The sequence below is a fragment of the Mesoplodon densirostris genome, chromosome 17 (assembly GCF_025265405.1).
Source record: "Mesoplodon densirostris isolate mMesDen1 chromosome 17, mMesDen1 primary haplotype, whole genome shotgun sequence".
Lineage (NCBI taxonomy): Eukaryota > Metazoa > Chordata > Mammalia > Artiodactyla > Ziphiidae > Mesoplodon > Mesoplodon densirostris.
In genome coordinates this window covers 16,596,823-16,614,540 of record NC_082677.1, presented here as the reverse complement: position 1 = coordinate 16,614,540, position 17,718 = coordinate 16,596,823, and the positions used below count along the sequence as shown (strand labels likewise).

The following is a 17,718-nucleotide window of genomic DNA, read 5'->3' as shown; positions in this document are numbered from 1 at the left end:
AATTACAATCCTGCAGCCTGTGGAAAGATAACCACAAACACAGTCTGACAAAATGAAAAGACAAAGAAATACGTTGCAGGCAAAGGAGCAAGATAAAAACCTACAAGAACAACTAAATGAAGAGAAGGCAATCTACCTGAAAAAGAATTCAGAGTAATGATAGTAAAGATGATCCAAGATTTCAGAAAAAGAATTGAGGTGCAGATCAAGAAGAAACAAGAAACGTTTAACAAAGACCTAGAAGAACTGAAGAACAAACAAACAGAGATGAACAATACAATAACTGAAATGAAAAATATACTAGAAGGAATCAACAGCAGAATAACTGACGCAGAAGAATGGATAAGTGACCTAGAAGACAGAATGGTGGAAATCTCTGCCACGGAACAGAATGAAGAATGAAAAGAGGACAGTCTCTCAGACTTCTGGGACAACATTAAATGCACCAACATTTGAATTATAGGGGTCCCAGAAGAAGAAGAGAAAAAAAAAAGCGTCTGAGAAAATATTTGAAGAGATTATAGTTGAAAACTTCCCTAACATGGGAAAGGAAATAGTCACCCAAGTCTAGAAAGTGCAGAGTCCCATATAAGATAAACCCAAGGAGGAAAATGCCAAAACACATATTAATCAAACTAACAAAAATTAAACACAAAGAAAAATATTAAAAGCAGCAAGGGAAAAGCAACAAATACAAGGGAATCCCCATAAGGTTATCAGCTGATTTTTCAGCAGAAATTCTGCAGGCCAGAAGGGAGTGGCATGATATATTTTAAGTGATGAAAGGGAAAAACCTGCAACCAAGACTACTCTACCCAGCAAGGCTCTCATTCAGATTCAGCAAAGAAATCAAAACTTTACAGACAAGCAAAAGCTAAGATAATTCAGCACCACCAAACCAGCTTTACAACAAATGCTAAAGGAACTTTTCTAGGCAGGAAACACAAGAGAAGAGAACAAAAGAGGAAGGGAAGAAAAATGACCTACAAAAACAAACCCAATGATCTATATTTCTGTTTTTGTGCCAGTACCATACTGTCTTGATTACTGTACCTTTGTAGTATAGTCTGAAGTCAGGGAGCCTGATTCCTCTAGCTCCGTTTTTCTTTCTCAAGATTGCTTTGGCTATTCTGGGTCTTTTGTGTTTCCATATAAATTGTGAAATTTTTTGTTGTAGTTCTGTGAAAAATGCCAGTGGTAGTTTGATAGGGAATGCACTGAATCTGTGGATTGCTTTGGGTAGTATAGTGATTTTCACAATGTTGATTCTTCCAATCCAAGAACATGGTATATCTCTCCATCTATTTGTATCATCTTTAATTTCTTTCATCAGTGTCTTATAATTTTCTGCATACAGGTCTTTTGTCTCCTTAGGTAGGTTTATTCCTAGATATTTTATTCTTTTTGTTGCAATGGTAAATGGGAGTGTTTTCTTAATTTCATTTTCAGATTCTACATCATTAGTGTATAGGAATGCAGCCTCTTCAGTAAGTGGTGCTGGGAAAACTGGACAGCTACATGTAAAAGAATGAAATTAGAACACTCCCTAACACCATACACAAAAATAAACTCAAAATGGATTAAAGACCTAAGTGTAAGGCCAGACACTATCAAACTCTTAGAGGAAAACATAGGCAGAACACTCCATGACATAAATCACAGCAAGATCGTTTTTGACCCACCTCCTAGAGAAATGGAAATAAAAACAAAAATAAGCAAATGGGACCTAATGAAACTTCAAAGCTTTTGCACAGCAAAGGAAACCATAAACAAGACCAAAAGACAGCCCTCAGAGTGGGAGAAAATATTTGCAAATGAAGCAACTGACAAAGGATTAATCTCCAAAATTTACAAGCAGCTCATGCAGCTCAATATCAAAAAAACAAACAACCCAATCCAAAAATGGGCAGAAGACCTAAATAGACATTTCTCCAAAGAAGATATACAGATTACCAACAAACACATGAAAGAATGCTCAACATCATTAATCATTAGAGAAATGGAAATCAAAACTACAATGAGATATCATCTCACACCAGCCAGAATGGCCATCATGAAAAAATCTACCAACAGTAAATGCAGGAGAGGGTGTGGAGAAAAGGAAACCCTCTTGCACTGTTGGTGGGAATGTAGATTGATACAGCCACTATGGAGAACAGCATGGAGGTTCCTTAAAAAACTAAAAATAGAACTAGCATGTGACCCAGCAGTACCACAACTGGGCATATACCCTGAGAAAACCATAACTCAAAAAGAGTCATGTACCACAATGTTCATTGCAGCACTATTTACAATAGCCAGGACATGGAAGCAACCTAAGTGTCCATCAACAGATGAATGGATAAAGAAGGTGTGGCACACATATACAATGGAATATTACTCAGCCATAAAAAGAAACAAAATTGAGTTATTTGTAGTGAGGGGGATGGATTTAGAGTCTCATACAGAGTGAAGTAAGTCAGAAAGAAAAAAACAAATACTGTATGCTAACACATATATATGGAATCTAAAAAAAGAAAAAAATAGGTCATGAAGAACTTAGGGGCAAGACGGGAATAAAGATGCAGACCTCCTAGAGAATGGACTTGAGGACACGGGAGGGGGAAGGGTAAGCTGGGACAAAGTGAGAGAGTGGCACGGACATAGAAACACTACCAAATGTAAAATAGGTAGCTAGTGGGAAGCAGCTGCATAGCACAGGGAGATCAGCTTGGTGCTTTGTTACCACCTCGAGGGGTGGGACAGGGAGCGTGGGAGGGAGGGAGATGCAAAAGGGAAGAGATATGGGGATATATGTATATGTATAACTGATTCATTTTGTTATAAAGCAGAAACTAACACACCACTGTAAAGCAATTATACTCCAATAAACATGTTTAAAAAAACAAACCCAAAACAGTTAACCAAATGGCAATAGGAAAATACATATTTATAATTACCTTAAATGTAAATGGATTAAGTGCTCCAACCAAAAGATACAGACTGGCTGAATGGATACAAAAACAAAACCTGTATATATGCTGTCTACAAGAGACCCACTTCAGACCTAAGGACACATACAGACAAAGTAAGGGGATGAAGAAAGATATTCCATGCAAATGGAAATCAAAAGAAAGCTGGAGTAGTAATACTCATATCAGACAAAATAGACTTTAAAGACTGTTACAAGAGATAAGGAAGGATACTACATAATGTTCAAGGGATCAATCCAAGAAGAAGATATAACAATTGTAAATATATATGCACTGAACATAGGAGCACCTCAATATATAAGGGAAATGCTAACAGCCATAAAAGGAGAAATTGACAGTAATACAATAATAGTGGGGGACTTTAATACCCCACTTGTACCAATGGACAGATCATCCAGACAGAAATTTAATAAGGAAACATAAGCCTTAAATGACACATTAGACCAGATAGACTTAATTGATATTTATACGACAGTCCATCCCAAAGCAGCAGAATACACTTTCTTCTCAAGTGTACACAGAACATTCCCCGGGATAGATCACATCTTGGATCAGAAATCAAGCTTCAGTAAATTTAAGAAAATTGAAATCATGTCAAGCATCCTTTCCGACCACAATGCTATGAGATTAGAAATCAATTACGGGGAAAACACTGCAAAAAACACAAACACATGGAGGCTAAACAATATGTTACTAAATAACCAGTGGATCACTGAAGAAATCAAAGAGGAAATCAGAAAATACCTAGAGACAAGTGATAACGAAAACACAATGATCCAAAACCTATGGGACGCAGCAAAAGCAGTTGTAAGAGGGGAGTTTATAGCAAAACAGTCTTACCTCAAGAAATAAGAAAAATCTCTAACAACCTAACCTTAAAAACCTAAAGCAACTAGAGAAAGAAGAACAAACAAATCCCAAAATTAGTAGAAGGAAAGAAATCATAAAGATCAGAGCAGAAATCAATGAATTAGAGATAAAGAAAACAATAGCAAAGATCAATAAAACTAAAAGCTGCTTCTTTGAGAAGATGAACAATATTGATAAACCTTTAGCCATACCCATCAGGAAAAAAAGGGAGAGGACTCAAATCAATAAAATTTGAAATGAAAAAGAAGTTACAATGGACACCACAGAAATATAAAGGATCATAAGAGATTACTACAAGCAACTATATGCCAATAAAATGGACAAATTCCTAGAAGGGTACAACCTTCCAAGACTGAACCAGGAAGAAATAGAAAATATGAACAGACCAATCACAAGTACTGAAATTGAAACTGTGATAAAAGTCTTCCAACAAACAAAAGTCCAGGACCAGATGACTTCATAGACGAATTCTATCAAACATTTAGAGAAGAGTTAACAACCACCCTTCTGAAACTCTTCCAAAAAATTGCAGGGGAAGGAATACTCCCAAGGTCATTCTATGAGGCCACCATCACCCTGATACCAAAACCAGACAAAGATGTCACAAAGAAAGAAAACTACAGGCCAATATCACTGATGAATATAGATGCAAAAATCCTCAACAAAATACTAGCAAGCAGAATCCAACAGCAAATTAAAAGGATCATACACCATGATCAAGTGGGGTTTATCCCAGGAATGCAAGGATTCTTCAAAAACGCAAATCAATCAATGTGATACACCATATTAACAAACTGAAGGATAAAAGCCATATGATCATCTCAATAGATGCAGAAAAAGCTTTCGACAAAATTCAACACCCATTTATGATAAAAACCCTCCAGAAAGTAGGCATAGAGGGACCTTACCTCAACATAATAAAGGCCATATATGACAAACCCACAGCCAGCATCGTCCTCAATGGTGAAAAACTGAAACCATTTCCACTAAGATCAGGAACAAGACAAGGTTGCCCACTCTCACCACTATTATTCAACATAGTTTTGGAAGTTTTAGCCACAGCAATCAGAGAATAAAAAGAAACAAAAAGAATCCAAGTCGGAAAAGAAGAAGTAAAGCTGTCACTGTTTGCAGATGACATGATACTATACATAGAGAATCCTAAAGATGCTACCAGAAAGCTTACACCATATACAAAAATCAACTCAAAATGGATGAAAGACTTGAACATAAGACTTGAAACCATAAAACTCCTAGAAGAAAACATAGGTGGTACGCTCCTTGAGATTGTTTTTGGTGTCAAATCAAAATTATCATCACTAAGACCAAAGGCAAAAGAAGCAAAAAATAAACAAGTGGGACTACATCAAACTAAAAATCCTTTGTACAGCAAAGGAAACCATCAACAAAATGAAAAGGCCACCTACCAAATGGAAGAAAATATTTGCAAATCATATATCTGATAAGGGGTTAATATCTAAAAAATATATAAAGAATTCATAAAACTCAATAGTAAAAAAGCAAACAACTTGATTAAAAAGTGGGCTGAAAGTCTGAATAGACATGGTTGCACAGAATACATACAGATGGCCAACAGGTAAGAAATGATATTCAACATCACTAATAATCAGGGAAATGAGAATCTAAACCACAAAGTGGTTTAGATACGACCTTATAACTGTTAAATGGCTTTTATCAAACAGATAAGAAATATTAAGTCTTGGTGAGAATGTGGAGAAAAGAGAACCCTTGTGCACCATTGGTAGGAATGTAAATTGGTGTGGCCACTATGGAAAGCAGTGTGGATGTTCCTCAAAAAATAAAAATAGAACTACCATATGATCCAGCAGTTTTAATTCTATGTGTTTATCTGAAGGAAATGAAAACACTAACTTGAAAAGATATTTGCACTCTCCATGTTGATTGTAGCATTATTTACAATAGTCTAGACATGGAAGCAATCTAAGGGTCCATCTATGGATGAATGGAGAAGATGTGGTGTGTGTGTATACACAAACACACACACACACACACACAGAGTAGAATATTATTCAGCTATAAAAAAAGAATGGAATCCTGTCATTTGTGACATCATGGATGTACCCTGAGGGCATTATGCAAAATAAGCCAGAGAAAGACAGATACCGTATGATTACACTTATATGTGAAATTAACACAACAACAAAAAACCTAACTCATAGATTCAGAGAAGAGATTGGGTTGTTGTGGGTGGGTGATCAAAAGGTACAAACTTCCAGGACTTCCCTGGCGGTCCAGTGGTTAAGACTCTGCACTTCGATTGCAGCGGGCCAGGGTTCGATCCCTGGTCAGGGAACTAAGATCCCACATGCTGCACAGTGCAGCAAAAAAAAGCCAAAAGGTACAAACTTCCAATTATAGAATTAATAAATCTGGCGATTTAATGTACAGCTTGGTGACTATAGTTAACAATACTGTTTTGTATATTGAAAGTTGATGGGAGAGTAGATTTAAAGTTATCATTGCAAGAAAAAAACATAACTATGTGTGGTAATGGATTAACTAGACTTATTGTGATCATTTCACAATATATACAAATAACGAATCAATATGTTGTACACCTGAGACTAATATATGTTATGTCAATTATATTTCAATAAAATTTTTAATTAAATTAAAAAAATTTTTTGAAGACAACATAGGCTTTTTCTGGGGGTAGTCCTCTTAGTGGGTATATGAAACCTACCCAGTGAAAGGAGAAGCAAAATATGATGCTTTTATTTAGAACAAAAATCTGGTTTCTCATGTGAACCCGTTGCCCAATTTCCTTGAGACTGCACCTAATTCTTATTAGTCCCTGGGTTAAAAGGCCTTTTGCTGGCTTATTGCATAACAGACAGTGCCACACTGGTTGTGTTTCTACCCAGGACAGAACAGGAGGAAATGACCTTTCTTGGAAAGAGGTGTGAGGGTGAGAGAAAATGCCCTGACCATGATCGACCCATGAGACACTGCACAGGCTTACTGGGTCAGGGACAGAATCACCCTTCCTAGGGATTCTATCCATATGTCTGTTGAGACACCCTGATCCTTGAAAAAGGCCTCTTTACTCCTTCCATTGCAAACTGCCCAGGCTCGAAGTTCCATGTGAAGCTCATGGGTCACTTACTGCATTTCAGCTTTTTGGTGATTTCAGGGACACAACCAGATCTCCCTGGCTGGTTGCCTTTAGGCAGAGTCATTGATGTAATGCTACTGTGTTCCTTAGAAAAAGTTCCATAAACAGCAAAGAGGGAACTACTGGATTCCAGTGAGCCAGCTAGCCTGCACTGCTTCAAAGAGAAGCAAAGGAAGCCATCCTCAAGGTACACTGCTGCTGTCGCTTGGAGAAGCTCCAGAGGGCAGCCCTGAGAGCCAAAAGCTGGGGCGGGGAAGGAGGCTTTTTCAGAGTGTTGTTTCACTCTGAAAAAGTCCACTGGGGAAGAGCTTCTCGAAACATCTTTGATGGTTCATTCTCAGATTCTAGTGTTCCTGGTCAAGTCAGACAGGCAGACAGGAAAGGTCAGGAATAGAGCCATCGCCATGGGAAGGACACCAAAAGAAGGGCCATCCTTTGCATATGTGAGTTGTCATTAGACAGACAAGACCCTGCTTTTAGAAGCTGACTTCTCTGCCTCCAGGCAGAGCTGGAGAAAACCACCAGATCTGCTGCAGTCACATCCCACCGGCACAGCAGCCCTGGGCAGACCCCGAGAGCAGGGGCTGTGAAGCCTCGCAGCCACCCTCCTCCAACTCCCCACCCCAGGATCCTGCATCATCACCGGCCAATGCTGTGCCAACTGGAATCCCACCTGCCCAGCAGGCACCTCTACGGTGCACGTGGGCACCCATCCAGTGAAAAACACTGGGTACCACCTCTCTTCAAAGCAGATATTAGGATTTATCTGGACTCCTGCCTTCACGATGCAGTAAAAAAAAAATAAGAGCACAGTGATGAAAATCTCTGTGAAACCACCAAAGGTTCGTCCTCTGCTAGCTGTTCCTGATTTTAAGTCTAATTTAACACCACTCTGTCTCTGAGAGTGGAAAGCTTCAGATGTCTCCAAACAGTTCCTCAAGTGGGAACCTTGGCCTTTTGCTTCTCATGGAGCAGTATTCACAGAGGCTTCCTCTTTCAGGCAGATTCAGAGTGCAAGCATGCTCACCCAGAGCATGCCCCTCAAATAAGACTCTGGACACTCAAGTTACAGGGTGGTACATACTTATTGGGGCACCCAGGGGACTCAGCCCTTGGGAAAAATAAGATAGACATCTTAATTAATAAACACTGTCCCCCCACTGGAAGCACCCTCTGTACCTGAGGACTTCCTTCTCTAAAGAGCCTCATGACTTATTTTCTCTCTTATTTAGCCGAACTCAAATGATTGAGAAAACTGGTTTGTCTCTTCAACAGCCACTCAGCTGTCACACCTCCCAGGTACACATGGGCCTTCTGAGGCCACTCCTTACCCCATCCCAAAGCTGTGACTCTTCATTCATGCTTAAGTTCCTGCTGTGTATCGGGTACTGGTCAGGGTATGTGCTGAGCAAGATCTCCCTTGTGAAGCACAGAGCCTTGCAGAGAAGATGGATCACTAACCAGAGCAGTACAGCACAGAGTCAGAATGGCTGGGTTGGGAGTCCAGGGGATGCTGGAGCACAGAGCAGCAAGCCCTGGGGAGTGGGTCATACCCCAGGAGGAACGAGTTTGACTCAGCACCTTCCTTGCCATATTCAGTGAGGTCCCCATGCACATAAAATGCACGTAGAATGGCCTTGTGGAGTGTGATCTTTACGAGAACCATATCTTATAACCTGTACTAAAAACATTTTGCATCATATTCTTTAAGAATCTACAATTTAGACCATCAGAAATCTCCGTAATTGCTGCTCTTGACCTTCAGCTCCTTAAACCACCCTTAGCAGAACAGCTTGAGAATTTCATTATGCTGTACAGAGCCTGTTGGGCAGGAAGACAGCAGGTCACGGGGACAAACACACACCCCACACACAGAATTAGAGACTGAGGATTAAGAAGCAGATCAGTAACCCTCCTGGACTTCAGACAATACTACAAAGCTACAGTAATCAAAACAGCATGGTATTGGCACAAAAACAGACATATAGATCAATGGAACAGAATAGAGACCCCAGAAATAAACCCACACACCTACCATCAATTAGGCTTGGACAAAGGAGGCAAGAATATACAATGGAAAAAAGCAAGTGGTGTTGAGAAAGCTAGACAGCTGCATGTAAACTCCCTCACACCATACAAAAAAATAAACCCAAAATGGCTTAAAGACTTAAATATAACACATGTAACACATGACACCATAAAACACCTAGAAGAGAACATAGGCAAAATGTTCTCTGACATAAATCGTACCAATGTTTTCTTAGGTCAGTCTCCAAAGGCAACAGAAATAAAAGCAAAAGTAAACAAATGAGACCTAATCAAACTTATAAGCTTTTGCACAGCAAAGGAAATCATAAACAAAACGAAAAGACAACCCACAGGCTGGGAGAAAATATTTGCAAATGATGCAACTGACAAGGGATTAATCTCCAAAATATACAAACAGCTCATACAACTCAATAACAAAAGAACGAACAACCCAATCAAAAAAATGGGCAGAAGACCTAAAGAGACATTTCTCCAAGGAAGACATACAGATGACCAACAGGCACATGAAAAGATGTTCAGCATCGCTAACTATTAGAGAAATGCAAATCAAAACTACACTGAGGTATCCCCTCATACCAGTCAGAATAACCATCATCAAAAAGTCGACAAATAATAAATGCTAGAGAGGGTGTGGAGAAAGGGGAACCCTCCTATACCATGGGCAGGAATGTAAATTGGCACAGCCACTATGGAAAACAGTACGGAGGTTCCTTAAAAAACTAAAAATAGAGCTACCATACGATCCAGCACTCCTGGGCATATATCTGGAGAAAACCGTCATTCAAAAAGATAAATCCACCCCAACGTTCACGGCAGCATTATTTACAATAGCCAAGACATGGAAGCAACCTAAGTGTCCATCAATAGATGAATGGATAAAGAAGATGTGGTACATATATACAATGGAAATATTACTCAGCCATAAAAAAAGAATGAAATAATGCCATCTGCAGCAACATTGATGAACCTAGAGATTATCATACTAAGTCAGACAGAGAAAGACAAATATCATATGCTATCCCTTATGAGTGGAATCTAAAATATGATACAAATGAACTTACCTGCAAAACAGAAACAGACTCACTGTCATAGAAAACACCTTATGGTTACCAAAGAGGAAAGGCAAGAGGGATGGATAAATTAGGAGTTTGGGATTAGCAGATACACACTACCATCTATAAAATAGATGAACCACAAGGATTTACTGTGTAGCATAGTGAACTATATTCAGTATCTTGTCATAACCAAAATGGAAAAGAATCTGGAAAAGAATACATAGAGGGAGAGGGAGCTTGCGCACACAACAGCACGCCCCTGGCGAGGCTCCTCTCACTTCTCAGGGCCCGCCTCTTGTTTTGGTTCACGCCCCCAGCCTCTGCTCAGGCTGTCTCTGGGCCTGTGTGCCTTTCCATGCCACGCCCACTGCCCTCCAGTTGGCAAACCCCTCTTCCACTTCCAAGATTTTGTCCAGTCGTGACTTCAAGGCAAGCTTTTTCTACCCTCTCCCCTTGCTGCCTCACCCCCTCTGTAAAATCAACCCCTCCCCCCTTGGTGCCCTAAACGCCCCCATTATATCGCCGCTCATTTCATCATTGTGGCTCGCTTTATTACACTTGACCGTTGTATTGTTAATTGTGGGAGGCTAAGATCGTGTCTTATTCAAAATTATCTGTGCCTGGTCCTCCAGACCTTTTTCACATCAGAGTACATAGGAGACAATAATATTTCTGTGGTACGAGGCTGCTGATGACAGAGACCAGTCCTCAGCACACCTTTATAACCCAGGCAAAGCTTAAACACACCAGTTGAGGAGCTTAAAAGACTGTCAGTTAATGTTGATTGAAAAACAACGAGTCAGTCATCTGTTTATAGGATTAAGAGATATCTGGAATTAGGCAAAAAAGATCTAAGAAATCAGTGAAAGGAATGGTCCTATAGAAAAAAACATAATCAAGAGTGAACATGGCCCCAGCAGAAGGATAAGTATGTGGATTTCTTACCCACATGGTCAGGGTCTTCTTGACAAATACTAGACTCCATCCTCGAGCTGACCTACAGCACTGCTTTCCAGGCGCCTGGTCTGTAATCAAGCCGAGCTGCTTGCTCCCCGCCCCCTGCAACTCCCTTGCTTACCTGCCAACAGTCAGCCCGTTTGTCTTGGCCTCCCTCTCCAGCACAGCCTCCTCTCCACGCGTGCCACCCACTAGGACAACAGCCGCCCGTCTCCATGGCCACCTCCAACTGAAGACTCCCGCGCTCCCGCGGGCAGGCACAGCCTCTCCCTCTTCACTCTAGTATCGTGCCTGTCATCACGCGCCCTTGTCTGAGTTCTTTTTGTCTCCGATCCTGTCAATGAGATATAAGTTTCACGTGGTTGAGGACAGTCCTTCTCATTGTAGTTTCTCCTCCTTTACCTGTAATACGTACAAATAAGTGTGCATTGCATTGAATACAATTTCCCAGGTGGCTGTGAGAAAACCAGGCTCCTGTCTAACAGGGAGGTGGGGGACTTGCCTGTTCAGGGAAGAGCCAACGTCTCGTAGCCTGCTGGGTGCCAGGAAATACCCCTCATCGTAAACTGCACTCAGCCCTCTTATTGCAGGGATTCATAAATCAGGTAATCCTATACAGAGCAGAGCCAGACCCACTGTCCCCAGATCCATTATCTGGGAAGTAATCCAGACTTTGGCCTGCAGGCCCGGTGAGCCAGACCAGGGGGAGAACCTGAGAGCAGCAGCCCCGGGGGGGCATGATCATCGGGAGTGAAGCCCCAGTTCTGTGCAGCAGAAACAGCTTCCTGCAGAGCTGCAGGGAAGGTCGGGGAGACTAGGAGGACAGGGCGGAGTGTTAAAGGGTGAGACTGCTTGTCCGAGCCCTGTGGGGCGTCCCTGGGGTTAGTCAGTAGTCAGCAGCCCCCTTTCCCATAGTTTCTGAAAGGCAAAATAGAGGAGTATTGTGGACTTCCTTAGAGCAAGTAAATCAATGCCAACTTCCTGATAGCCCTGCACTCTTTGAAGATGTGCTGCCCTGAATCATAGGCCACCCCAGGCTGTGTCCTGATGTTCACACGTGCGTGCACTGGAGTGAAGTCCTGATCCTTCCATGCTGACGTCAGTCGTATTTACAAACAGTGGGGCTGTGGTTGGAGGGAGATAAACCCTTCAAGCAACCTTTTTGCATTGAATGGTAATTCTTGTCTCCCCTCTCCTGCTCAGCCAGGCCTCATGCTTGTGGCTAATCTGTTGAGCCTCCTTGCGTGTGCACTGGAAGACGTACCGTTCCCTGTCGTGACAAGGGACGGCATCTCCCCCTGGGTTCGGAGATGTCTGCTCAGACTGAGAAGTCTGATCTGTATTCCCCCAAGCTCCGCTACCTCTGCCTTTGCTTTAGAATTTGGAGAATGGAATTTCTGGTAATGCTTTATTGCCGAGACATTGCCGGAAGTTTGCTGTCATCAGGAAATGTCTCTCACGTTCTGTAAACAGCGGAATCCCCGTCCCCGGTGACCGCCCGTCCAGCACTGATGTGATATGCCCTCTTCCCCCTGCAGGCACAGAGGGTACACAGGAAGTGCCCTAAACCCAGCAGAGCTCACCACGCCTCAGAGCAGAAAGCTGGGTCCACGCCTTCTCCGAGTGCCGCTGAACAGAGCCGGACCCCTGGCAGCGGCCCGCAGCCCCCGATGGACACTTCAGACCTGGGGCTCGGCCAGACAGGCCTGCCTACCCGGCAGCCGCAGGACTTTGCCACACCAGCCGGCAGCCCTCCCAGCCTCCCCTGGTCTTTCCAGAGAAGCAAGTCCTTGTTTTGTTTGCCCACGGGAGACCCCTCCCCGGCCTCCTCAGCTGAACCACCGTGGTTTGCAAACACAGACGGCCCGGGGCAGAGGGCGTCGGAGCGGGGGCACAGCCACCTCCTCTCCATCGATGACTTAGAGGGGGCCCAGGAGACGGACGTGGACACGGGGCTGCGGCTCTCCTCCTCTGACCTGTCCGTGGTCTCTGCGTATTCTGCACCCAGCAGGTTCTGCAGCCCCGTGGAAACACTGCTCCCCTCCGAAAGACGCAGCAGCCTCTGGTCAGAGCGCAGGGCTTCCAGAGAAGGGCCCCTGCCCGCTGGGGGCAGCGTGACCACAGAGGCCTCCTGGGCTGCCCTCCCTCTTTTCACCAAAGGGCCTTCCAGCTCCTCGGCCACAGCTGTCACCACTTCCCCAGCTTCCGACACCTCCTGGCTCCCAGAGTCACCCCCAGAACTCCCTTACGATGCTCCCGATGCCCAGCAGACTGGCAGAGGCGTCCTGCCACCCTCGGTGCTGGCCGGAGGCGTGGACAACGACGTGGAGGAGGAATTCTACATCTGAACACACCCCACTCTTGTCTTTCAGACCCACAGGCTCAGGTGCCCCTCTGGGGTCTGCACGCCACCCGTGTTCTCGGCCCTGCTTCCCCAGGTCCCTCCGGAATCTAATTATCTGTCTCACGGGGTCGTTATTAGCACGTTTGACACACCACCCGTTCTTACCTGCGAGGTGGTGGGCTCAGTGGAAAAAAGCTGGGATTTTTATGCAAATAAATTCTCAACAAACTTAAGGCATAAAATATATGTTTTGAATACTCAGTTCCATTTGAGATATGGTTTGGTGCACTTATTTAAATGCTTCATATAATTATTTGAAATGGAAAGAAAACCTAGTCAGCTGGAGTTGATTTCACAATTTTTCATGCTGGGAAGGAAAAACAATTAAAGCCAAAAAACGTTGAATGTGAGAAAGATACCAAGTGACTTGTATGAGAGATTAGTGCACATAATTCCACCTTACTGGATTCTCCATATCTGTTTACCTTACCAGGGAGCAGTGGCCCTGAGAATTTCCAGGTACTGTTACAGTGAAAGGAGTCATTGTAGTGCATTTATAATACGATTCTGAGTTCCAAAAACTAGATTTGCACACATCTTTCAAACACATTCACTGTAACAGCTGGGGGTCTACAGAAGACTCCACTACCTAGATTTGTCTGGATCAATGAGGAAGAATCGTTCTTGGAGTTACAGAATAGTAGGTTATTAGACATAGTGGGTAGGTATTCTCAAGTTGCTTCAATTTTTAAAACCACAATCCAAGGGCTATATATACACAGATCTATGTAAATGACAGGAGCCACATTTTACACTGGTTTCTCCAGTAAACATGCATCATCACACACCCTTTTTCATTTTTAAATAATTCATAACAATTGTAACCGGCATTTTGATTGCACAGGTTAATAAATGCACTCCCCTCTTCTCCAAGCAGGAAGCTTTACACAAAATGCTGTCCTGAACCAACACTGTTGCACGCGTGCGTAGGAGCCTTAATTAAAGCTGGAGCTCTAACCTGACCTTGGCCTTTCCTGCCATTGCCTGCTTCTGTCACAGCGTGAACAGTATTTAAATATCACCTCTCTCCCACTCCAGTAAGGGTATGTTTACAATTCCAGCCTCTACAGTGCCAAGTGCTGGCATCGGGGACAACGCCGAGGTGTCCCTAGTTGCTGTATACCTTTGGGGAAGAAGAGCATAGACTTGCCTTGCTTACGTCCCACTCTGGTGCTCCCTGCCTGAATGACTCAAGGCCCAGTTTACACCTCTCTAGAAGCGCCCACACCAGCCCAGACACAGCTTCAGAATCCTCTTTAACACAGTCCTCCCGGCAGCCGTTACCAGCTCTAGACTCGAGCTGAAGCCTCAAGTCTTTGCCATCCCTGTAATGAGAACCTTACCTCCTACCGAACATCCCGCATACTCCAGGACTCCGAATTACAATATTCTGCTCTGATTTAAGTAAATAAAAATATGGTCTTCTGGGCTTCCCTGGTGGCGCAGTGGTTGAGAGTCCGCCTACCGATGCAGGGGACATGGGTTCGTGCCCCGGTCTGGGAAGATCCCACATGCCGTGGAGCGGCTGGGCCCGTGAGCCATGGCTGCTGAGCCTGTGCATCCGGAGCCTGTGCTCCACGATGGGAGAGGCCACAACAGTGAGAGGCCCGCGTACCGGAAAAAAAAAAAAAAAAAAGGTCTCTATAATTCTAGACCAGGAGTGAGCAGCAAAAGGGCTAAATAATAAATACTTCCGGCTTTGCCAGCCATACAGTCTCTGTCATTATAGTGTGAAAGCAGCCTATGATATATAAATGAATGGGAACGGCTGAGTTCCAAGAAAACTTATTTTACAAGAATGGGTGGAGGGTCAGATTTGGCCCGAAGGTCGTAGTTTGCCAACCCTTGTGCTAGACTGACGTTGATTTGAGATCTCAGCCATGGTCAACGACAAAGAACAGAGGGTTGCCTCCCTCTACTGCTGTGGTGCCCGAGACCAAGAAAATACACTCTAGGGGCCACACTGGTGACTACAGAGCCACAGGGCTCAGAGCAGCGTGGGGCTTCTTTCTGCAGAGATGATGCCTAGAAGGCCGCTGCCTGTCCACCTGCTGCCCGGAAATGTGATTCACAGACGGTAGCTGATGATGCAAAACAACACGCTAATCACTCAGGGTGCTGACACAGCCCCAGGGAGCAGTAGACGAGCTCAGGATAGCAAAAGTCACCAAGGCATCCACAAGTAGACCCGCGGCCAGGTGACGGCTCCTCCTGTCTTCACCCTCATCAGCGCCCTTACTTCAGAATATTCACACACACCCCTACGGATGCTTCAGAGCACAGCGCTGATGCGCTCTGCCCTCATCCTTTCTCACCGACCCCTGCCTCAGCACAGTGTAGTCTACCACACTGAGTGACCCCAAAAGAGGTCAGCAAACCCCTTCAAAAGCAGAAAATGCAAGATGCCCGCCATAACACCAGGGGAGAAGGGGAGAGAAGCCCACCGCAGACCACACTCAGATGCTCCCTCCCCACAGACGGCAGTCACTCTGAGGAGGAGTCACGGAGACATTACTGAGGGCATCGCTCCCTCTTCTGACCTACCGCCAGCACCGTCCTCATCCAGGAGGGCTCCTGATACCCACTGGTAGATCCTGACTCTTTTGTATTATTATTGTGATAGATGCTGGCATACTGTAGGTGCTCAATAAATATGTTCAATTGAAAAAAAACATTGAGGTTGTCTCATAAATTTATTTTTCTCCTGGATTTGGCTCTGTGATGGAGGACATCTAGACTTTAACCCTAGTTTTTTGTTACTGAATGGACAAAACGTCTCCTTGACCTTGCAGTTCCCCCTAGCATTGCCCTGTGTGTGTGTGTGTGGGGGGGGGGTGTTAGCAAGTGCCCTGGTCTAGTTCACAGCCCACCTTGCCTCTTTTCCACATAAGACTCCCCAAATGACTGCTCACGGTCCCACCATGGCCCACCCTACATACCACCTAGTATCTGCTTTAAAGATCAAATGTTTCTCGGGGGTCCCTAATGGACCTGGAAAGTGAGCCCCACTGAAATCATCTTGGGTCACCCATGGGGGAGGGTGGTGAGCCCCCGGAGAGACTTTTGTGACGGTTGAGAGGCTGACGTGTGGAGTACAAAGTAGGTTGTAGCACTGGCTGCTGCTTGAGCCCTGAGACCCGAGGACGGGAGTGGTCACACGGAAGCCTGCTGGGCTGCCCCGTCTAGTGCCTTCCAGGTGAGGCCAAATGTTTACTTGTATTGGGAAGACCCTTGATTAGACCCTTGTGAATCAGGAGAAATGCAGGTACTTCCTATCCCCCTACTGGGCTTTCTGAAGATGAATGAATTCTCCATTCCACCAGGTAAGAGGAACCTGAGTAGACTCACAAAGTTCCTAGAAGAGATTTTTAAGAGCAAATAAACTGTTGAGAGCTTCTCCCTTCCAAGCCCTCAGAACTCTATCATGACCAGTTCTGGCCAGCGATCCCAAGTCTGAATTTCAGGCAAGCAGTGGGAATAGCTGGTTGGTCACCTTCCCCACCCTGCCCCGGGCCACGTTGCACCACGTTCCCGGTCTGGACATAAATGACCCCTCATGATTTGTAGGATTCCGCTTCTCTTTCATTCTCTGGAAACAATTGATCAGATACTATTAGAGGCTTGAGAAAACAACATGAGAAACTGGCGTGAATAAAAATGGATTCTCAAAGGAAACATCTTTTGTCACAATTATTATAACAAATAGATTCAGGAAGGTTCAAGAACCTGAATTTAAAGGTTTTTATAGAATTACATTCTTCCAACTTCTACTGAAGGCTGTTTTCTAGTCTTGGGCATAGAGGCCTAGATACAAATGGCTTTAAATGACAATTTCTCTTAGTGAGTAACAGAGGCAAACATTAATGGTAATGTCAGCACCCTTGGGTCTTCTTAAAAGCCAGTTTCTATCTTACAGGTGTGATAACTGTTGTCCAGTTATGTGCCCAACATTAGCAGTATGTTCACGTCAGACAGAAGTTACCAGAACACTTGGGGGTGCTGAAAAGCCCCTTCCCTGTGCTCCTATAACACCCCCCCTAAACTCCCCATGTGTGATGAGGGTCCCACCACCCACTGCCTTGGATGGTGCAGAAAATGGAGCTGCTTCCATGGCGGATGCACAGCCCCCAGCTGGCCTAGTCTGGTTCAGAGCTGCCCCGCCTTATTTGATCTCATAGGTTGAACATCTGAAAGAAGCCAGCCAGACTCCCTTAGGTCAGCTTTGCCCAGACCCTAGAACTAAACCTAGTGCGT

At 44.0% G+C, this 17,718-nt stretch overlaps 1 protein-coding gene and 1 non-coding gene across 2 annotated transcripts in view; both read left to right on the top strand.

Moving 5' to 3' along the window:
- FAM124A (family with sequence similarity 124 member A) overlaps positions 1-13,408 on the top strand; it is a 109,070-nt gene extending 95,662 nt beyond the window's left edge. The window contains exon 4 of the mRNA XM_060080198.1: positions 12,599-13,408. Within this exon, the coding sequence (XP_059936181.1) occupies positions 12,599-13,408 (810 nt within the window). The remainder of the gene's footprint in view (positions 1-12,598) is intronic.
- TRNAR-UCG (transfer RNA arginine (anticodon UCG)) lies at positions 6,105-6,177 on the top strand. The gene has a single exon. It is a non-coding gene; the product is annotated as a tRNA-Arg (tRNA).
- Positions 13,409-17,718: the final 4,310 nt, after the last annotated feature.